At 32.7% G+C, this 24,611-nt stretch overlaps 1 protein-coding gene across 1 annotated transcript in view; it reads right to left on the bottom strand.

Annotated features, from left to right (window-relative positions):
* Nucleotides 1-6,485: 6,485 nt before the first annotated feature.
* PTEN (phosphatase and tensin homolog) overlaps nucleotides 6,486-24,611 on the bottom strand; it is an 86,377-nt gene continuing 68,251 nt past the window's right edge. The window contains exons 7-10 of the mRNA XM_054572404.1: nucleotides 21,324-21,465; nucleotides 16,338-16,501; nucleotides 12,928-13,152; nucleotides 6,486-9,962 (exon numbers count right to left, since the gene is read on the bottom strand). Of these exons, the coding sequence (XP_054428379.1) occupies nucleotides 9,777-9,962; nucleotides 12,928-13,152; nucleotides 16,338-16,501; nucleotides 21,324-21,465 (717 nt within the window). The 3' untranslated portion in view covers nucleotides 6,486-9,776. The remainder of the gene's footprint in view (nucleotides 9,963-12,927; nucleotides 13,153-16,337; nucleotides 16,502-21,323; nucleotides 21,466-24,611) is intronic.

Raw genomic sequence — 24,611 nt, 5'->3', positions numbered from 1 at the left:
ATGAGATAAAACCACCTACCTTGAAGGGGGTACTAAAGCAGGTGAAATGTCTTATCACGGTGTCTAGCATGAACTGCAGGCTCAAAATATTATTTTCCTCTCTACCAGCCTTCTAGTACTCAGAGTTAGCTTGAGCTCTTCCTATGTATGCTTCTTTCCTTACTTCAGCTTCCTTTCTCTCTGTGCTCCCACTTTGGTCTCTCTACATAGCTCAGTAATCACATATGGGTCTTCAGGTTTTCTCAAACTGTTTCTCAAACTGTTAAACAGTTTCTCAAAGAAAACTGTTTAATTTTTCTGACAGTCAAGTTGCTTGAGGTTTTCAAGTAACTCCTAGCCAAGATGTTACCTCAGTAAATCATGTGTGTGTGATATTTTTGCTTTAACCTTATTGGATTTTTTAATAAAAACAATGGCTCAGTCTTCTCCAAGGACAGCCAAACACATTAAGTGGTGTCTGCTTAGTCAGGCAAAGAGAAGTTTTTGCCTTAAGCCTACTTTTTTTACTAGAGAGTAAAAATTATCTTCCCTTTCAGACATTTACATGATATACAGTACCAGTAAGTCTAAGAAGCTCGTGCATTATTCATATGAATTGATTGTACACAGTAAAAAAGTATTAGCTAATTACTTAAAAAACAGTTCCCTTGTTGAGAATTAACAATGTAAAATGTTGGACTTTCTTGACAGCAACATTTTCATGGAAATACTGAAATTAAGAAGTTTGCTAATTTCTGCAACTACTTCTGAAATTTAAAATTTCTCTTCCTCATAGATATTAAAGATTGGAAAATTAGATCTTTAATTTCAAAAACATGATTAAAATTGAAAAGAGAAACATACAGGCCTCTAATTTGCTAAATATTTCCTAAATAGTTCTAATGTCAGTTAATTGAACTACTTTAGCTCTAAAACTTTTACTACATATGATAGTATTGTCATACTTGGAGAATATTAACTGAAAAACATAATTAACTAAATTTTTCCCAGTCTCAGAAAAAAAGTCAAATTTCAAGAAGCATAAATGCTACTGTAAAAACATGGTGTATTTCCTTATAAATTAGAGACTTATTTATCAACGTTTAAAGGAGCAATCACAATACTATTGGAAAGTACTCTCAAATTCAATGAGGTAGATTCAGAAGACATTCCCAGTAAATGAAGTTTAACCCTTAGACCAAGACCAAAGGATATATGCAACATTTTTTTCTAAATTTACACAAGTTTTCTCACATTGGGGAAGCCCATTGAGCTATACCCTGAATTTTTTCTAAAGCAAACAGCAAAATAAAGACAAAAAACCAAAATTTCATTAGACTTACAGTAAAAAAAAGATGCAAAATTGCCAAGGAAAATGTCTTTAAATAATCATTTAGAATCCTATTTAAAGAAATAAAAGCTAATAGTTAACACTTTCTTTCAAAATATCATGCCTAATTATATGTACCTGCCTTGATGGGAGGAAGAAACTGATTACTAGCAATCAGTGTTATTATTATGCTCTGATAGCCCTGATTGGTGTGGCGCTGTGGGTTGAACACCAGCCTGAGAACCCAAAGGTCATAGTTTCGATTCCCAGTCAGGGCACATACCTGAATTGCAGGTCAGGGCCAGGTCCCTGGTTGGGGGAGTGCGAGAGGCAACCAGTCAACACCAAAACACACATCGCCGATGTATGTTTCTCTCATACATCGGTGTTTCTCTCCCCCTTTCTCCCTCCCATTCCCTCTCTCTAAAAAAGTCTTCAAAAAAAATTTAAAATGCTCTAAAGTTGTAAATTTCTATTGTATCGAATTAATCCAATTATACTATTTTTCCTTGACCACAAAGTTAAAGTTCCCGGATCTTAAAATAGAGTAGAAAAGGGGGGTTTCTCTTGGTAAAAAAAAAAAAAAAAAAATTTACTATTTAGATACTGATACTTTTCCAAAGGTTTCTGCTTTAAGAGCTAAGAATTAAAATACATAGGCCTACGCCATAAACTTTACCTTTCTTGTTTTTCAAGTAACTCAAAATTTGTAACTTGTTTCCCATCAATAAATCATAAATGACATTCCTTTCAGCTTTACAGAAATGTTTAAAGCCATAACTTGAACTTCTACTGAAATTATCAAAAATTTCCAGACATAACCACATATATTCAATAGGAATAAGAAAAAATTTTAAAAGAACTCTGAGAATGAACATGTACAGATTTTTATAGGTTTCCCCAAACTGATTTAGAAAAAATGATTTAAAACACTATTTTGCGTGATACTCTTAAAAATTCTCCACAGATATACCAACAATAATCAAGTCAGGAATTAACATAAAGTTGTAAAAGATGAGAATAAATTTTATAGAGGATAATAAGTGCTTCCTGCAGTTTGAAAGAATGAAAAAAATCTAACCATTGTTCGATGGGTCTGCTCAGTTCTCACTCTTCCACTGAGGCTTATTCCAGACTACCCTATTCACACTGCAATCTCTCTACCTCTGCAAATGCTCTTCCAATTTTCTCCCCATAGCACTTAATACCTTATATATGGTATGCCAGTTATCATCTATTATCCCTTACTACAATGCAAGCTCCATGAGGGCAGGAATCTGCTGTTCACCCATTCATATCCCAAGCATGTCAACTATTAAGTGACTTGCAATTTAGTTTCTTTATTGCATCATGTTGTTTACAGATGTTACTTTTTGTTCTGCTTCGTTCTTATTTCCCAGTTGGTTGCTCAAGAAATTCATCTCCGATCCTTCCAAAACATTAGTTACAACATAATTAGTTGTGCTATGGTAACAAATTATTCCATATCACTGTAAACTAATACAATTATTACTTGCTCATGCTAAAGTCTAACACATTCAATGTGGAGGAAAAATCTGAGGTAGTTCTGTTCCAAATGGTCACTCGAAGACCCACACTGACCAGAACATGTCGTTTCTGGTTACCGCATTAAGGAAAGAGAGAAGCTAGAGAATTGTACAAGAGATTTTATTTTTAATGCCTTTCCTCAGAAATGTCATGTAACTTTCAGTGCTATTTCATTGCAATAAAGTAGCTATAATGGCCCCATCTAACCTCAAGGGGGTGGAAATTTAAGACAGCATATGGAATGTTTGGTGATAATTACTGTAATACATGCATCTCATATTTCACGGCACGTATCACAATTTATCATTATTTTAATAAAGTCTATTTTCTCTACTAGAGTGAAAACTCCTCAAGGGTAAGAGAGGGTGTGTTTCGATCACTAATATATTCCAAGCATCTGTCATATATAGCAGTGTCTTGATAACTATTTACTGAGTAAAAAGTTTAAAACCAATTATTCAAAATAATTATCCTTTTAATTTGTTAAAGCAAAACATACTCTCCATAGGAAAGCATTTCTATTTCTTACGTCCATCAGTAGCCAAATGGAACTTGATATAAACAATTCCAATACACCAGCTTTGGTTAACTGTGTTACTTTGAAAATAACTCATTAATGTATACACATCAAGATGCTACTAACAAACTCATTAATATCCAAAATTCATTAATGTATGACAAAAGTCATCCAGGATTAACATTTTCACTACAATGAACTGTGAACTTGCAGTGCAAACTGCAGGGCAAACTGTTTTGCCTGAATGAAACTCTTTTAATTTCTAAAGTTGGAATCCAGCACACGTGGGTGCGTGCTCTCCCCACCCCCGCCCTCTCTCATACACTGCCTATTAGGGCATTAGGGCAATGTAAATAGTAAAGGAAAGGAGGGAGGGAGAAAACTGAAAGGAGGGAGGATTTGTAAACGTGGGATATCATTTGGACAACTGTATAGAGTAGGTAGAAAATCCTAAAGGCGCATGTAAATAAAAGCCAATAAATGATATGCTACAGAAAACCACAACTAAACATTGAGAATTTCACTACAGTAAACAGACTTCACAAACTGAAACACTAGAGCCATGACTACAAGCCTTGCTCCATTCCACACAAATATCTCTGACCATTTTAAAGACAAATGAAAATCCACATGCAGCAAAGGAGATATAAATTACTTTTAATTAAAAAAAAGAAAAATATAGATCCTTGTTAAAACACTTCATTAAAAAATATGCAGCTTTATTTTAAAATGTGGTAATGCTCAAAGATGGCAGTTGACTTCACTCATATGTAAAAAATGTTCTTAAAATATTAATACATTGGCTTATAAATTATGTACTGCCTTCCAGCTAAATTCTCAGATAACTGTCAAGAATTGTCTGTTCTGGGATAAGCCCACCATTGTAGTAAGTTCAATTCTACAGCCAAAGGTGAAACATTCATCAAGTATTATGTTTGATGTGAAAGAAGTCACATGAGCACACAGATTTAAAGTGATAAACCAGCAAGCAGACTTGCTTTTTTAAAAGGTGTTAAAGTAACTTGCTCTAAATTAAGCAACTATTTGGGAATAACAAAAACAGAGAATCGCATCCTTTTCTCACCTATAAGGGAAATAGAAAGGTGAAGATAACTACTAACAGTTGTTGTTGTTGATCCATTTAATGTGTAATTCCAAAATGCAAATATTTAAAATGGTGTTTGAAGAGAAATATCTACAATGTTAATCTTGTGTATGCTAAGTAAATGTGACTGTTTTATTTACTCAGACATGTATCATCCTGATGCAAACAGTATTTAAACACTCATGATTAACCTACTATTGGAAAGGGCTCTCAATAATTGCATGTAACCTGCACCTGTAGCATTAGACAGACTCAAGTCATTGTCTATTTCCTGGTGTTAGTGAACACTCTACAAATCCATGACAGAAATACTAAGCTGAAAGGCTTTAAGAGTATGCACAGTACAGGTTTCATTTTTAAAAATATATATGAATATACAGAAAAAATGATTGTACAGTCACTAAAGCATTAATAAAGCCTATGTCTCCAGGTGGTGGGGTTATGAATGATTATTTTGTTGTTATGGGAAAGTATTCTCAAAATAACTAATTTAATAAAAAAGGGTTTACCACCAATGAAATTATTCCTGTTTTCACATTATAAACTTTTAAAGCTACCAACCAATGTGAATTTGTCAGTGTCTACTACATTCTGACATACTTGTAAGATCTTTTGAAAGATGGAAAAGTAGCAACATCATGGTCATAAAAGAATAAATTTTCTCTAAAACTCAAAACAATTGACAAGCAAATTAATCATCAGGCTTCCTATAGCTGTATAATTATAGGAAGATCAGTCTCTAACATTCCATCTTTAAGTTTTAAAGTATTTTTCTTTCATCTTTTTTTGCTACCTTTTAGGTGTTGTACTTATACCTGGTTCAGACTGACTATTTATTGTTTCCATTCACAAGCAGTTCTCTGTGTACTAGTAACAGCACTCGTAATCAAAACGTATACTTAAACTATTTAAAAATAAGTTTTAGATGTGTGGTTAATTGTCTGGCAACAATAAAAGAACAAAATATGTTTCATGTTAGCAGCAAATCAACTAGATTTAAGGGTCTTGATTTTTTTGTAAGCCTTTAGAAGCCTGCATGTTAAACACTGGTGATTTTTAAATTCTCAATGGAAATGGTGATGGCATTCACTTAACTAAGCTAGCTCAAATTACAGTGTAGTTAAGAGCATAAACAAAGACAAAATTGTCAGTAAACTCCTATTTTTCAGAAATCACCATGATCCTATAAATCAGAATGATTTTTACTCCAGTATAGTTTTCAACCATATTTAAAAAGTGTGCATACACATACTGTTCATACTTCTTTATGTTATTATACATTATTCACATTTACTCTTAAAAAGTCACATGGAGAAAATGTAAACTTGAAATAATATTAAAATCCACTGTTACATAAATGGTCTGTTTTATTTTCAAAACATTTGTACAGCCACACTTTCACTTATTACCTTATTATGCTTTGTTGAAAGAATATCCTTTAGTCTTTAAGCTTTTAAGAATATTGGAAATAACAAGATTGAATTCAAGTATATCGAGTTCTTTAAACTCTTCTGGAATATCAATTTTTAAACGGCCCTAGTCATAATGAGTAGATGAATCTTCCCACAGGTTGATGGCAGACCAGAATCATATAGAATGAAAAAGCCACAAATTGAAATCTGAAGTATCAAATCCATTCTGGGCAATTATCTGCAGACATCTGGCTTAGGTTTTCGGGGGTTTTTTTCATTTAAGAAAGCACAATTTTTCAACAATCTTGAAGTTTTCCAAGATTAGAATGTTATATCATGTGCTCAAAACAATTTATTAAGTGTTAACTAAAGCCCTAAACAGTGCCTTTCTCAAACATGAGTAGACTGATACTCTACTCCCAAGCTGACAAAGCCCATGGTTTAATTACTGCAGACTGTGAAGGACAGCAGAAAAACTTACAGAAAACTTATTAATTACATTTGGCTGCCCATTATTTAAAATTTCAACAAACTTAGGCAATTTAAATTATATTCTGATATAATAAAACACCCACACAGTGACAAGAATGAGACTTTAATCAGTTTTAAGTGGAGTTTATAACACTAAGAGATAAAGGGTTGTTAACAAACACAATAACAAATGGACATCTGATTGGTATGAGGCATTATCCTGTACACATATTTTTTTGTGTATCCTCAGTGCATAGCATTTACACACAGAGCCACTGCTGCACAGCACAAGAGTATCTGAAGAGGCTGAATCAGAGTAAGGCTGTTTAACAGACTGAAAATTTTTAATATATATATATTCTATATGAAAACAGATTTAACTTTTGAACTGGCAGGGTAGAAGGCAACTCTGCCAAATACCGCAGTTAAAGCCCCCGCTTTAGTGCACAGTTCCACCCCTTCCATCTGCATGCATGACACATTAACAGTATTTAAAGGTAAACGAGGCACTTTGTGGCAACCACAGCCATCGTTATAAACATATTGCACAAATTTTCTAGAACTAAACACTTAACTTGTACCCTTTTATTTTTTAAAGCTGAAACATTTGATGCTGCCGGTAAACTCCACTTAAGTTTATAACCTGTGCCACAGCAAAGAATGGTGATGCTATTTATTCAACTACCTTTAATAATTATGGCAAAAAATGTTCAAGAGGAGCTACAGAGGACTTGTGATGGTACATGGCCCAATTGTAAGCTTTCTTTAAAGTGATGCTTTCAAGTAACTTCAGACATGTAAGCGGCTGCACATCCAAAATGTCTATGAAAACATTCCAGAAACTCAGAGATTACCTACAGAATGCATTTCAGGCTAATTATGAATACTGTCATAAATAAAGTTTTAATAAGGACTCGAAAACTTTCAGTCATAGCAATTCTTGTCAAATTCTATGGGGATGGTAACTGAAATAAAGGAGAGTAATATGTATAATATATATTTATATATAATATATATAAAATGCCATTTTTCCATTTCCAATGACTACACCATAAAATGTAAGCAAGGCTTCTCAAAAACATTGAAACATTCAAAATCAAAACCCTCATTCAGACCTTCACATTCCAAAGGAAAAATAATAACAGTGCAAAAGCCCATTATAATGTCATTATTTATGACCTGGCCTTCCATGTTACATATTGGAACAATACAAGTTATGTTTTAATATACTGTGCCCAAAACTGTAACAAATAACAGTATTAACAACTATCTTCAAAACATCAATGGTTGATTTTCAACTTAGTCAACAATTTTCAGCTTTTATGAAAAACAAGATGGCATATAAATTTCAATGGTGAGGCCTTAGGAATAATAGTTGTCTCTAATCTTACCAATTTAACTTATGAGCAGTCAATCAATTCTCTATATATCAATGTTTAAATATAAATGTGTAAATCCTAAGAGCTTTGTTAAAAATTTAAAAATTTTATTTGTTGAATGAAACTGACGAGGTATGGAAAATGTGTCAACCTTATTTACTAAGACTATTTTAGATGAAGTTCTGCCTAATCTACTTACCATCAAACTCTATAAATGCTGCTTTAATAGGTCCTATGCAATCTGTATTTGTAAATTAACTAGGTCAGACCACAGCTAGTGAACAATTTCAGCACCAATAAGTTATTGAAAATGAGATTTTCCACCATTAAGAAATAAATTGGCTGGATAGTCAAATGATTCAAAATCAAGGTATAATTTGAAAGACACCAAATTTCTGGGAAAAAATTCTTTTAATAATATCTTCACATTAGCTTTACAATAGTAGTTGTACTCTGCTTAAAATCGTATGCAGTCTGGGCATATCAAATATATGATATTTAAGAAGTGAAAACGAAGCCCTAGTCCTAACTCTAGCACTATGAAGAAATAATTCAACACTGCACATTTAAAAAAAAAAATCTATCCTTTCAATAGCAAATCGTTAAAAGCATTATGTGGGACAATTTCTACTGAAAAAGTAAATGCCTTATTACTTGTGCAGTGCTGAAATTTTACTGCAACTCTAATTTCCTTTTTAACACAAATAATGTCCTTTTAAATATAAACATTATATGTATTCAGTATTCAAGTAAAATTCCCTAACAGTTAATGACATTTAAAATATGTGCAAAACTGCAAAACTCATTGTAATAGAATGTGTAAGGTCAAAAGGATGGAACGGCTGACAGCTATTGGATTGAGTAAGTGCATCATAAATCCTCAAAGGAAAAAAAAACTGCTTAAAACTGTAGACTCTCAAATTGAAATTTCCTGTGCAGCATTACAAAATATTTTATATTTTATGAGAAAAAAGAAGCTTGCAGGCAGCACATGAAGCATCCACAGCAGGTATATGATTGAAAACTAATAAAATATGTGTAAGTTGTTGACTGATGTAGGTAATAATAGCATCTGACTTTTAGCACTGGCCTTGATTACACAGGAGATGGAGCAGTCATTACAATTGAGAAAACATATTTAATAAATCATTGTCAATTTTTATAATGTTTCAAGCCCATTCTTTGTTGATAGCCTCCACATTTATATGGTTAAGTCATTGTTGCTGTGTTTTTACTACAACCACATTATTTTTATATCCCTTCATTTGTGGATTCTTAAGATGTTGTGGAAGGTTCATTCCTGTACCCCAATACAGATTCACTCCCTCTAGCTGCCTTTTCTAGCACCAATATGCTTTAAAAAAATAAAATAAAATGCACAAACAACAAGCAGTGACAGCGGCCAATTCCTCAAATATCCAGATTAATAACTGCAGCATGCTAAAGAAAGGTGCATGTAAATAGCTGAAGATGGTAGATGGTTCAGAGTCCAGCACAAAATATATTCCTTTCTGAGCATTCCCTCCATTCCCCTAACCCAAATACATGCATTAGAATGTAGCACAACCCTTTAGAAACTCCTCCAGCCAACTGCAAACTTATCTGTTGCCACAAGTGCAAAGGGGTAGGATGTGAACCTGTATATCATCACAAAGCTCTTTAGCCACTTCAGTTGGTGACAGAACACAAAATGAGAAATTCCTACGTATACACATCAGTCTGTCTCCACTTTTTATAAAACTGGAATAAAATGGGAAAGTGCCATCTTTATTTATTCTAATTGAATTTTAAATGTCCTTTTGACACAAAAAGGTATATACATGACACAGCTACACAACCTTTTTTCAACTGGACAACAAGTGTCAAAACCCTGTGGATGTATAGGGTAAAACAAGATTGGTCAGGAAAAGAGAATTGTTCCTATAACTGGTAATCTGACACAATGTCCTATTGCCATTAAAAAAAAAAAAGGTCCATTTTCAGTTTATTCAAGTTTGTTTTCATGGTTTTATCCCTCTTGATAAAAAAAAAAAATTCAGACTTTTGTAATTTGTGTATGCTGATCTTCATCAAAAGGTTCATTCTCTGGATCAGAGTCAGTGGTGTCAGAATACCTATAATGATCAGGTTCATTGTCACTAACATCTGGTGTTACAGAAGTTGAACTGCTAGCCTCTGGATTTGATGGCTCCTCTACTGTTTTTGTGAAGTACAGCTTCACCTAGAGAAAAAGAGAGAAAGTTTAAATAGAAAATCCTTAAATCTGACTAATCTTAAATTATTTAGTATAGATATATATTTTCAGCTGATTCATTTTTAAGAACTATGATTAACATGATTTTTAAAAGGCAGCTAGCTGCCTTTTAAGCAACCCTCTTATAATTTCCTACATTATCTTTCTTGTTATATGATAAAAAGACAAACTGAGATGTTAATATATACATATATTTTATAAAGATTTTAATATATTTTTAATAAGCATAAGCAAGTATTAACTAAATATACAAAAGAAATACACTGAAATTGAAGTTCATCAATAGTTCACATAATATATTTTCAATCACAAAATTCAATTCACTAATAGTTGAGTTCCAAAAGAATGTTTAACTACCTATCTGAAACTCAATGTATTTTCTGACACAAACAATACTAAAAAAATACAAATATTATATAAAATGCTGATCAACAATGATGTTTAGGAACCCAATAGCCCTAAAAACTTCACCTGAAGGAAGGAGAAGAATGTTTATATTAAACAGCAGTCTAAACAGATGACTAAGGGCCCTTACACGCTTAGCTGAAATAACTGTCAAAACAGCTCTACAAGGCAGGCACTTCCATTTTAAAGGAGAGGAAACTAAGGCTCAGAAAGGTTAGGTAACCTGCTGAAGACCACATATCTAGTAAGTAGTGGATGTGTGATTTAAATGAGATTTGATTTACAATCCCTTACTTCTTCTATTGTATCTACAGCCTCTCCTCCCATCATTCAAAAGTCCTTATCAATTCTTCTCCTTGTCTTACACTCAATATTCACTCCATCAGTAATCCTTTTAGTTCTACCTTCAAAATACTATACACAGCTGATCCTGGAACAATGCAGCTGTCAGGGCACCAACCCCTGTGCAGTAGAAAATCCAGGTGTAACTTCTGACTCCCCAAAAACTTAACTATAGGTGTTCCCCCGGCACCGATGAGGATTGGTTCCAGGACACTAAAATTTGTGGATGCTCAAGTCCCCTATATAAAATGACATAGAATAATGCATACAGTTGGCCCTCTGTTGGTTGAATCTGTGGATGCAAATCTCAGGGATACGGAGAACCAAAAGTATATTTACTGAAAAAAATCTGCATGTAAGTGGATCCACACAGTTCAAACCCGTGTCACTAAGGATTCAGTTGCAGGCCTAATCTGACAGTTTCTCATTACCCCTTGCTGCCACTACTCTAGTCCAAGCAACCACCATTTCTCATCTGAACTAAACCACTGTAACAGCCCTTAAACTAATCTCTCAGCTTCCATTCTTATCTCCTCTCCCTACTTTTCTCTCCAGTCTATGTATTAAAGAAGTGGACAGACTGAACTTTCAAAGAAGACACATCTTTCCTGTGCTGAAAACACTCTAAAATCTTCATGCTTGGAGTAGTGTATTTCAGTTAGAATGACCTCTTATTTATCAGTCCTCAAATATACCAAGCTCATTCCTGTGTCAGGGCTTTTGCACTTGCTCTTCCCTCTTTTCTCAGATATTTGGATAGCTCACTCATTTCTTGTAGGCCTCTAATTAAATGTCACCTGCTTGGGGAGATCCTCTTTAACCATCCAGCTAAAATACACACCAAGATCATTCTCTAGCCCATTTCTGCTTTATTTTTTTTCATAACATTTACCATTATATTTGTTTACAGATAATTAAAATAATTTTATGCATAATCATAACTATAAAATCTCTTGTAATATTACAAGAAAACAATAAAACCAGAAGTCATACTTTAAAAACTAGTGGTGGAGGAAAATGCAGAATTCAAGAAAAGAAAGAAAATAGAAACCTGTGGATTCTAAAAGGCACTTCTAAACACTTAAAAGAAATAAAGATCTAAAGGTAACTAATATTGGATTTATTTTCACTTAAAACACTTGGCCCTCCCCTTTCCTTTTTATATTACTAGCAATATGCTTATAAACTATGGTTAGTCTTGTTATATTATAAAAATGGAATGAAGCAAAAAAGTTAAGAAAATTTTTAAAAAGAGAAAGGAAGGAGGGTATGGTAAAAGGGGAAGAAGTCAAGTAGAATCCAAACTGGGAAACGGAGAGAAAAAATGGCAAACTTCCATTTGGGAACCTAGAGAATCCTTACCTATACATAGAAACAGAAATATACACACACACCACATCACATATAGTTGAAATTAAAACAAACCAAACAATCCCATAGTAAGAGGAAACAGTTTCAGAAAGGCAGTAACAGGAAAAGATAATCAGAGTAGAACTTTCAGGCCACATGAAATTGAAGCGAAGACTACAATGCGAGAAGAGTATCCATGCGAAGGGTTGGGGAAAGGCTGACAGTGGAGAGGTACAGGGAGAAAGAAAAGAACTGGAAAGACCAGAAGCAGAAGAGCTGATCATTCCGAAGAAATGAAGAGAGACCAGTATGGGTGAATCTCAGTGAACAGGGCGAAAATATGTCTATAGAGTTGATGTAGGAGGTAGGCAAAGACCACAACATCTTTAAAAAGTGTAAACAGGAATGACACAATCAAGCCTATTATTTTTAAGATCACTCTGAGGGTACTGAGAATAAACTGGAGGGGTATGAGAGTAAAACCAGTGAAAACAGTCCATATGAATCATTCCCAAATGATTTCAAGTTCTCTTCTACCTCTTTCTTCCCCCATTTCTCCTTTATATCCCCACTTACTTAACTCCCTTCCCCAACGTCTGCCCCAAATGTCAACAAACAATAAAGTAAGGGAAGTGCAGCTTTCATGACTTTATATGCATCCTGGTCTCCAGACTGCTGCTACATAAATATTACTTCTAAATAATATTTCATTTAAAAATCAAACAAGTTCTTCATTAGCTACACACCTAGAACAAATCACACACACACACACACACACACACACACACACACACAGCGCGCCACCCATCAACTCCTCAAAATGTTTTCAACTGACCTTAAAATTTGGAGAAAAGTATCGGTTGGCCTTGTCTTTATTTGCCTTGTCGAGATCATTTTTTGTTAAAGTGAGTACTAGATATTCCTTGTCATTATCTGCTCGCTCTATACTGCAAATACTATCAATTTCTTGATCACACAGACTTCCATTTTCTACTTTTTCTGAGGTTTCCTCTGGTCCTGGTATGAAGAATGTATTTACCCAAAAATGAAACATTTTGTCCTAAAAAATAAAAATGTCATTTTTAATTTTTTTAAAAAAGAAAATGCTACCTATATTTGCCACAAGAAGTCAACAAAATATAAGCCATGTGTCATTTGATATTCTGAATAAAGGTAAACACAAAGATTAATACTAGACAATCTGTGGGTTATCTGTTGCATCTAATTCACATAGGAGTTTTCTTTTATTCAAATTTTAAACCAACAATGTAATCCCACAAGTTCTAAGGTAAATGACTTTTACTTTAAAACCTTCAGTAAAATATCTCCTTTCTAGCCTAATATTAGCTTTAAAAATGTTTTGAGTTTATATGTACATATTTAAAAATTCAGAAATGGATTTAACTTTCTTTGTCTCAACAAGCTATCTTTTACAAAATTTATTTTCACAGAAGTTCCTGAAATGTCAGTACAACCTCCCAAAGAAGCAAGGCAGATATATTTTTATTGCTACAACAATACCAACATTAAGTGGCTCTAGCTTCTTAAATGACAATGAATGTTTAAAAAATTCATAATAAAATATGGAATGGGGGAAAAAGAGGTTAAGTACTTCTGACTTTTTTATATAATAAAATGCATTGCTTTTTTTTTTTTTTAAATGGAGCAATCTTTTATTTTTAGACACTTTCACAAAGAGCTTGTCAGGACATAAACTTTCCAGTAGAGAAGAACAAACATGAAAATTAGCCTCCAGCCATAGACAGCGGCTCTGCTCAAGGCTTAGCATCCACCTTACCCAAGTGGTGGGGTGGAGGCGTGTACGTCTCCTTTATCAGCTTATCCCACTGCCTTACAGTGGTACTTACTTGCTTCTCTTTTTCTGCCAAAGCAGATATTCTACAAAATCATCATATTCTATCTCGTACTCTTTCTCTATGCAGATAGCAACAATTTCATGTGCACATTCTAACCCTTCGTTTTCAAAAAACCACGGAACCAAGGAGGAATTTTGTGAGGCTGCTTAGCACTTTGGATGTCATTCAGTTGTCTACGTCAATGATGAGCCTTTTCTGTGTATCAAAGAAAGGCACGGCCGTCCTGCAGCAGTGCCCTTGTCCAGTCACTGGCTGAGGGTACTGGATGATCTCTAAAATGCCTACTTTTAAGGAATCACTTCTAGCCAATAATATGAGGTCTTATTAATAAAAAACGACATCAGAAGTTCATCACTTCAACCCCTTGAATGTTCTCTTAATTACTGGAATTTGGTCTGCATGGATCATTTGACAATTAATGATGCACAGCTTTTGTGACATCTTATCTGATACCATTTAAATACATGTTCTAATTTATCTTAAAGTTATTTTTCCCCCAGGAAGATGGTAAGACCCTTAAGTATCTTATATTTTAATGTCTTTGTATCTTTTAACAGTACCTAGCAAAGGTAAAAATATTTGTTAATTTTTGTCTTTGTAAAAATATTTGTTCATTTTAATTATTTTAGCAAAGTCCCTAAATTAGTAACTACACACATAATTTTACTTAGAGTCAGAAGAAAATAAATAATATTTAAATTTCCAGAAATGTGGATTCCATATATACACACTGATTATACTAAACAGTTTTTGTTTAAATCACTGCAAGCACTTATAACAGGAAGGGAAAATCACATAAAATGGAAATGTATGTAAAGTATTCCAAGATACACATATGCTATAAATATTTAATCCTTAATTTTACTTGTGTCAGTGTAATGAACAGGGTGGCAATAACTGAAATAAGAATTAGCACACTCCTAAAGGTTTAGAGAAATAGTGATTCAAGTGCCTCTTTCTCAAAGCAAAATATAAATTTTAAGTGTACTTGTATTACGATACGAGGGGAAAAAAACTACCTTAATTTTAGAACACTTGCTAATATGTCTTGGATTATTAAAAAATAATTAGTCAAAGTTATTGAGATATATTTATACAGAACAGGTAAGAAATGAGTTTCTGGTGAAAACAATCAGTTTAGCATTTTGTGATTTTCTAGCTTGCTGAATCCTAAGTAAATTATATTTATTCTAGTAAGTCAAGTAGAGTTTAAAAGTTTTGTGGTAAATGAAACATCCTCTTACTTTCTTTCCAAAAAAGGCTAAAAATCAAGAAAACTAAATCCTATTACTGAGACTATCTAAAAACTGGCTATATGTTATCTAATATGTTTAATGAGACATTAATAATATACAAAAGCTATTTTTGTTCATTACCATCTAAAAATTTTGTACCTTATGTTCATTTTAAATGTTCACTTATACTATTTTAAAACAATTGCAGTTTGTTTTAAAATGAGCTCTCACATTTTCTAAGTATAGCTCAATAAGATGCAAAGCTTACTTTTCTAAACCTATATATTTAAATAATGCCACATTTTTCATGCTTTATTACTTCCTCTTCATACCTATTTCTCTTCTAGTTAAAAATTGAAATATTCAGTAAATTTGAGGACACTAAATATAGAATGACCTAATTGTAAAGAAACATAAACTGGGGAAAGTGATTTGTGTTGTTACACAAAATCATGAACAGGTCTTTTTTATACATATAGACAAAACTGTTTGAAACTCATGACCCTATGTTAACTTCTCAGGTCTAAGAGAATTATAACTGATTTCATGGAGTATGTATACAAATTTTATTATTTTTACAAAATTCTTTACATAACCCAAGTTAAAAAAAATTGATATCAAATTACATATGACTTTAAAAGGCCTTTAAAGTCAAAGGTCTTTTCCTTCTAACAGGATTATTCACCATTATAATGGCTTATCAACACAATAGTAAGCAATGCATGTGCTTATCTAACAGAAAACCAATTCATTAGATATCAGCCATAAAATAAAATACACCTTTTAATCTCTCCGTACAGATTAATTTTTTTTTGCAAGATTTTATTTATTTAGTTTTGGACAACAGGGAAAGGCAGAAAGAAAGAGAGGGAGAGAAACATTGATGTGGGAGAGAAACACTGATGGGGTTGCCTCCTGTACATGGGACCGAACTGCAACCCAGGGATGTGCCCTGACCAGGAATCAAACTCGTGACCCTTCGCTTTGTGGGACGACATCCAAACAACTGAGCCACACCATCAGGGCTACAGATTGATTTCTGCCTAATTAAATAGTTTAAGTAAAAGATTTAAGGTTACTATTTAAGATATGGTTATTCTGAATATTTTTTCCAAGAAAAGTAAAGTGCAAACCTTTTTTAGCTTGTTCTGTTTGTGGAAGAACTCTACTTTGATGTCACCACACACAGGCAACGGCTGAGGGAACTCAAAGTACATGAACTTGTCTTCCCGTCTTGTGGGTCCTGAATTGGAGGAATATATCTTCACCTTTAGCTGGCAGACCACAAAATGAGGATCTGCACGGTTAAATACATATAAGTATCATTTCACAGAAAATGCCTTTAACTATCAAACTCTCAAAAACTACTTTAATGATTAATATTAGCAATATATACAAAACAGTAATTCTGCTTTTATAACTCTGATCTAAAACAAATCAATGAAAATAAATTAGGTAAAAAATGTAATCAATACAAGATTTTCCCTAATCTTAACCTTCAACATAAGGTTCTATTACTAGTATGGAAGTTGATTTATTTCACAGATTTAAAGTCCCAGATTAGATTTCTATCACTATAGTAATATAAAAAGATCATTTTAAAATGATGTTAAAAATCTAATATAAATTATTTTAAGCATTAAAATGCTAAAAATAATTTTCTGGCACATCTATGAACTGCATAAAAGGTAGCTTTTAAAAGTTATTTTGCTGAAGTATTTTAAAGTCTCTACCATGTAACAAAATCCATAAAATATAATCTATAACAAAGTTATACTAAATTCCATAAAGACAAATCTCAATATTTATAAAAATATCAACCATCATTCATTTTACCTATAGTTCACATTTTATTTTTAAAGGTATATAAAGCCACCATGATGAGAAACAGAAGAGAGATTTGAAATGTCTGCAAAGAACTGTAAGAGATATCAAGTACAAACTGTAGGGCATCCCCTCCCCCTAAAACATACACCATATTCAGTAACAACTATTTTGGCTTTGGCCTAAATAGTAGCTGTTTTAAAGTAACTGGTAAAATACGACCTCTCAAAATGTTATCATGCCTATGTATTAGCAATGCAACTAAAAGGTAGTTAAGGTGTTAAAAGAATCATGTTTTTTAAAAAATATCTAATAAATACACTTACACCTAATGACATTAATGACAGAAATTAAAGACATTAAAATCCTAGGACTTAAAAAAACTTTAAGTAATCTGACAAAGTATAATTCATTGATAGTATACTGAGTTAAAAAATGAGCTCATTAAAAAAAACTGATTAACCTGAGGAGTGTTAGAAAAGGGTTTGGAAGGAAACATGGCAAATGATCAAGAAATAAAAGCAAGCTGGCACACAGTGCCTCAGAAATATATGTGCGTACATATACATATATACATACACTCAAGAGACATAAAATTCTCAGACCCAAAAGGCATTATTCTTAAAGATGGAGAAAAAAAAGCACATTCTTTACCAATGTGCCCAACAACTAAGAACAAGGTAAAAAGCTTATCCAAGCTAAATGAATTTTCCAGTTTAATAAACATCTACGGCTCATCTATACAATATCTAAAGTGATATAGGCAATCACATAATAAACAGTACTGATCAAAACATGTGGGGTTATTTTAATTTGGATTTTGGATTAAATTTTCTCAGAATAATGCATATTTGTAAGATATTTATTATGAGAAAAAGGCTCTCTAAAAAAAGAGAAATATTACACTGGCAATCTGTCGATAATTTTCACTTCCTTGACTAATGATTCAAAGTATAATGAGCCATTTTCTAAGATAAATTTTGCTGGGAAATCTAGCTTGAAGAAACAAACAAGGTAAGATTTCAAAGCTGTGACTACAAAGCAGCCAGAATGAAAATGCCTTGCAACCTTATTAATTCAAACTCCACTAATTCTGAATCTGATAATCCTGATTTTGGAACTTTAAAAAAAAAATTAACTTCATAAGTCATATTTCTTTTTGTCCTCCCCCTGCCAGAGGTGAGTGTGTGGGGAACAAATGAATGAAGGGATTCAAGAGGTACAAATTTCCAGTTATAAAATAATGAGCCAAAGGTTACAATGTACTGTCTGGTGACTACAGTTACAAATACTATATTTGCATATTTGGAAGTTGCTAGCAGTAGATTTCAAATGTTCTCATAACAAGGAAAAACAATTGTAACTGTATAATGATGGATGTTCACTAGATTTATTGTGGTAGTTATTTCGCAATGGATATAAATATGAATCATTATGTCATATACCTAAAACTAATATAATGTTTAGGTCAATCATACCACAATTAAATTGTTTGTTTATCTTTATTATTGAGTGATATTCCATGTGTATAAGTCATATTTCATCTAAAATGTGTTACTTAGAAATTTCCTCAAAAACTAAGCTGAAATGTAATAAAAGTGGAAAATATTTCCTCAAATCACTAAAGAAAATAATTTTCTTTATAATATGAATTTCACATTTTTAATAAGGCAAGTCCAACATTAGCATGGTTCTGTAAACTTCTGAGACACAATTCTGATATATCCTTGTATAACTGTGTTTTAAAGACTGAAACCTAGTAAAAAACATCAGAATTAAACTTTCTCAGATATATGGATATTTGAGAATACTAGGAGAAAAATCAGTGATGATATTTCATTGACATTTTACCATTTAAGATATACAGAATATAGTAAATTTTCCTTTATTTAGAAATGTTAAGACAATAATCAATTTTTTTAAAAGTTGTTAATCCCTGACAATTTTGCAAAAGACATTTTATTCCCACCACAAGTTTCTTTTTTCTTCACTGATTCCTCTTATTCCTCCTGAAACCAAATTGTTCTCACTCCCCTTGTCTCTCTCAGTCCTCACCATTTCCTTCTGACCCTTCCAAGGCTTAACTTTCCTGATGCTTCCCCAAATATCTGACCTTTCTCTCATGTAAAGATTCAAATCAATACTTTCAAGTACTCACTGAATATCTATATTCATATAAACAGCTCACCTTCGCTTGAATTAAAACATGTTTAAAACCGTATCAGCATTCATGTCTCCGAGTCTCAGGTTCACTTTTCTTTCCTCCCTTTTCTGTGAATTATTCAGCTGACCAGGATCAGAATTCTGACAAAATTTTCAAATATAAGTGGTAAAATAAAAACTAATCTGCCTTTGTAGGGTGGCTCAGTTGGTTGGAGCTTCATCCCGTGCACCAAAAGGTTGCGGGTTCGATCCCCGGTCAGAGCACGTATGGGAGGCAACCCACTGTTTCTCTCTTACATTGATGTTTGTTTCTCACCCTTCCTCTTTCTCTAAAGTCAATAAAAACATATCCTTATGTTAGGGTTAAAAAAACAAAACAAGAATGAAAACTAATTCCATTTGATTTCCCTGGCAAAGCACATCCAGCTTACAGCAAGTCACACAACTGGTTTCCCTTCCATCATTTTTTTCCCTCTTGCTATCATTACTTTCTATACAACTGTACTTGAAACACAGTTTAAGCCTCCAGTACTATCATTGACACTAGCATTTAACATATCAAGTCTGAAATCCCCATTCAGGGTCCTCTAACAGGCAGCCACACATTCCAGTTGTATTTTATTTTCTATCTCTACATTTCTTGTCCAGCTCATTTCCTTCTGCTGTGCTTCAATTCAAGCTATTTCCTATTGCCTATAATATTCCCTTCAGTTTAATGCCAATCTAAACTGTACACTTTCCCTAGTGTTCAATGAAGAGCTGGACTTCCATCACCAAACTGACAACCCCCCCCCCAAAACATTTTCTTTTTACCAATAGTCCATTTATAATTTACACATACAACCTACTATTTAAATATATATTAATTATACACAGCTTTACTACATAGTATTAAATCAGAGCGCATACTAAATTAATAAAGATTAAAAAGATTTCAGTAGTCAATATAAATGTAATACTGAGGCCAAAACAAAAAATAAAACAACACAACACAATATTTAAATGTAGGCAAACAGAACAGAACTGATGAGATTTTTGAGAAGCCAATGTGACAAAAATATATAAGGTAAGATCAACTGAACTGAATGTTCTCTTTCCTTATTATTTCTCTAATAGTTTATATCGTTCTGTTGGCTCTTATATTGATATTTATACTATAGGAAAGGTGTGAGATTTTTTTCTTCCTTTTTTCTTCTCCACTATATTAAGCTCCTATGTTAATCACCTGACAGTTTAGTGACTTGCACCCAGCAGTTTTTTAAATTGTAATGAACAACAAAAGCATCAAAGAGGTCTCTGAGATGCCTTAACATGCTATATTACCAAAAATGTAGACTTTGAAATAGTGCCTTGCTCTAAGAATACAGGAAATACCTGATGAAGGTGGATCACACCTATCTGACAGAGATAAAAAACGTCAAGAAATTAATTTTCTAGACATAAATTAATTTTGGGGTAGAAATTATTTTAAATTATATAAATATTTTCAACAAGCAAACCTTAAAGCTAAAATATAAAACTACTAATGAACTGCAAAGTATCACTGAAATTAAAAGTATTAAAAGAAATAATATGGTGGTATCTTATTTACAAACTGTAAAACTGCATTTTAAATACTTGAATCTAAATGCAGGTTTTCTCTAATATTCCACATGCTCTGACTCAACCCTACTCAGTCAATATACTTTAGCTTGTCTTCATGTCTTACCACTTTTTCTTTTCCTCTTTAATGTCCCTGTCACCATTACTATCAAGTTAGTCTTTCCTAAGTTATAAAGAAACTGGTCCCTGCCTCAACCCCAGTAAACTATGAATCCCATTGTTATTCTCACACTGGATGTGATGGGATGGATTTTGGGGACAGACTTTTTTAACCATCTAATCAGAATTCAGACTGTATTTGGTAGTTGCATTGCAGAGTACTTCTTTCATAAACATAATTCAGCTTAAAAGAAATTAAAATACATTGCTCTTGGCTTCCTTAGTGCAAGGCACTAAACAGCTGAGCTAATTAATCAGTATGGATATTTGCATAATTTTAAGTATGATAAATTTCTTTCTAGATTTTTATATAAACTTATATTAAGAAAACTGTTTCAATACATGGAAGAATGAAAATTTAGAGCACTTACTGCAAGTTCCACCACTGAACATTGGAATAGTTTCAAACATCATCTTGTGAAACAACAGTGCCACTGGTCTATAATCCAGGTGATTCTTTAACAGGTAGCTATAATAATACACATAGCGCCTCTGACTGGGAATAGTTACTCCCTGTGGACAGAAAGAGAAAAAAGCCAAATTCAAAAGACAAGTTTCATTACAGTTATTTCATTTAAATTATTGTTGTAACTGGATTGTACCCATTGAAGAATGTGTATATATATTAGAAATTTGACCTGATTAATATTTAAATCCCACTCAGTAATAAGAGTAAATCAGAGCAACATCCATAAAAAGGAATATACCAGAGTAAGTTTTCTCCCTTAAAATACAATGATCATAACACCATAAATACCCCTATTTATTCAATAGTCACAACAATGCTCTGACCCGTGAACCCAAGAAGCAAAGACCACTACATATCCAAAACAACTGTCAAAGCCCTCTGCAGCTGTGCTCTTTATACACATGGCTCCCTACAAGGATTTATGGGCTCTTATCAATTCCACATAAACGTGGTTCCTTATTTTCCAGGCAAAAGCATATTAGAATAAAAAAACTAGATGAAGGCAGACAGCCTTTAGGAAGTAAAAACAGCAGCAGCAAAAAGTGATGCTAGCCTTAAAGCCCAGCAAAAAGCCAGGAGTACGTAACCAATACAAATGTAAATGTATACAATAATCCATTAATACATGTACTTAAAGATGTTCCTGATCTACATCTATGTGTCTTTGTTGAAGAAACCAGAACACATGTAATGTTTTATAAAAATTAAACTAAATAATATATAATCCATGTGTTATTTAAAAATTATAAAAATTAAGCTAAAAAATATATAATCCATGTGTTATTTAAAAGGTGATCCTGATTTAGCTAAAGTATCTTATGTGTGCAGCAATGCATTCACTAATGATGCTGAATAAATGAGATATTAGAGCATTTGTGTAGTTTCCTCTCCTGTTACACCATGTGACTTCACAAAAAATTTTCTATGGTGTCACTAATACTACTGGAGGCTTAAGCTGTGTTTTAAGTATAGTTGTGTAGGAAGTGATGATAGCAAGAGGAAACTATATTCAGTGAGAACACCTCTCACCACTCCCTTGCAAGTACTCTTACTTTTGGCCAAACTAAAGTATTTAATGTCCCCAAATTGTACTTTCTGGCCTTTGTAATATGCTAATTCTATCAGATTAAGGACTACGCAAGCATTCAACTGAGAAGTTTTATATATTTTCTAACACCTCGACCAAGTAACACCTCGACCAAATAAGATAATTATTTGAAGCATCCAGGTAAGATAGCAGACACCTGAAATGCAATTCAAACCAAGTACTTGAAGGCTCCTGCATGCACACTTTCATTGATCTACTTAGACTTTTTGTATTTCGTAATGAAGGATGTATGATTAACATTTTCACTGTATATTGCATGTTTCCCATTGAAATTTTCAAATTCATTCACAAAGACTTTAATATAAATTTTAATTTCAGCTCTACACTGTAGTTATATCTCCTTTCTCAAATTTAACATCTAACTTTTGTTTTCCTCCTCTTTACTTTTTCATTTGATTGGCTTTAAAAAATATATTGATTTTACTGCCATTTTCATACAATGGGTTTAGACTTATTATTTGAAAGGGTTTACTTGGTTTGTTTACTAACACATTTATATTTTCGTATTTATTAATTCCTCTTTCCTGTTATAATAATCTCTAATGTGAATTTGTACTTCCTCACTGACTCAAAATTATTTGAGTTTTAAATTTCAAATGATTTAGTTGGATTAAACTTTAAAAAAAATCTCTAATTCTATTGAATTGTAATCAAGGACTGGGATTTTGTATATTTCTACTTAGAAGTTAGATTTTCTTTGTAGTTGGCATAATGAATTATTAATCTTGGTAACTGTTTAAAGGATCACAAAAATACATTTTTATGAGCTGGTTTTATTACGTTAATCAACCTATTTATGTACCTGCTTTGTACCTTCTTGATCTTAAACATATTGAGCATTCCTACTATAGTTGCTTTTCTATCAATTTTTTCTTTATTTCTTCTAGCTTTTACTTAATGTATTCTGATGTTATGTTTAACACTTACGAGTTTTTAACTTCTAAGTCTTCCTTGTGGAGTGTACCCTGTATTGATATAAAATGACATTCTTGATCCAGTTTTATGCATTCTGGCTGTAAATATACTGACACTGATGTCCTATCATCTACTTTTAAAATTTACATTTGCCTGATGTATCTTTAAAAAATTATTTTTTAACCTGAGTTGTTTTATGTAAATCTGTATATGATTAATTAATCTCTTAAGAAACAGAGACTTAAAAGTATGGGTTATACATATCTTTCAAATCTAGAATACTATCAGACCAGAATACCACCTAGATACCACAACAAGATATATATTCTGTGCATCAGTACTATCGGATCACCTTCTCTACAATGAATTCACAATCTAGATCCCTCAGTTAAAAAAGAAATTTTCTACGTCAGTAAACTTTTCACTGGCACTTCTAAACTCAGGAATAATATAGCTATTTTAATATATAGTATTTGCTTGTAGCTTAGAATGATCACAATAAGAGCATTATAGGAAAGTAATTCAACAAAGGAAGAAATATGACAACATATAATAGTAATTATTGTATATTAAACTACGTGCCAACATTTTACATGTATCTCTAACCCTACAACAACTTTACAAGAGAGATTCTATCACCTCGTATTTCCCAGTACACGTTAATTATCTTGTTCAAAACCTGCATCTGAAGCTATATGTGAATCTGATTCTCAAACTTTTTACTGTCATGTCCTGGGTTTTATTAATAGCATGCCTACTAACTATGTGATGAAAAATACCTCTTTGAGCTCTTATTTTTCCTATCTATGAAGAATCTCCAAAGTTTAGGGTGTCGTAGTGCTTCAATTCTATGCAACTAAGTATAATGTATTAAATAGTGGTATGTGAACCACAGAATCCTTGAGAATAATATGAAGCAGACAACTGTTATTTTTCTCTCTGCACAGCATCCTTTGCCCTTTGGCAAGGTATACATCTCTCTTTGGTTTGGGGGCATGGGAGGTGCGCCCTATTCTTCAGCTTCATATATATGCCTCAATCCTCTGGCAAGAATGTTTGGTTAGGAAATGGGTGCATGGCCTAATCCATTTAAATTAGAACCTAATCTACAAATTTTTGCTCAAATTGTAGCTCTCTTCCCATTGCAGCTGCTAAAGCAGGCAGATT

This window comes from Pteronotus mesoamericanus, unplaced genomic scaffold, assembly GCF_021234165.1.
Source record: "Pteronotus mesoamericanus isolate MK-2021 breed Mesoamerican mustached bat unplaced genomic scaffold, CSHL_Meso_final contig_24, whole genome shotgun sequence".
Taxonomy (NCBI): domain Eukaryota; kingdom Metazoa; phylum Chordata; class Mammalia; order Chiroptera; family Mormoopidae; genus Pteronotus; species Pteronotus mesoamericanus.
Note: the sequence above shows the minus strand (reverse complement) of the source record. Positions and strands in the feature narration are given on the sequence as shown.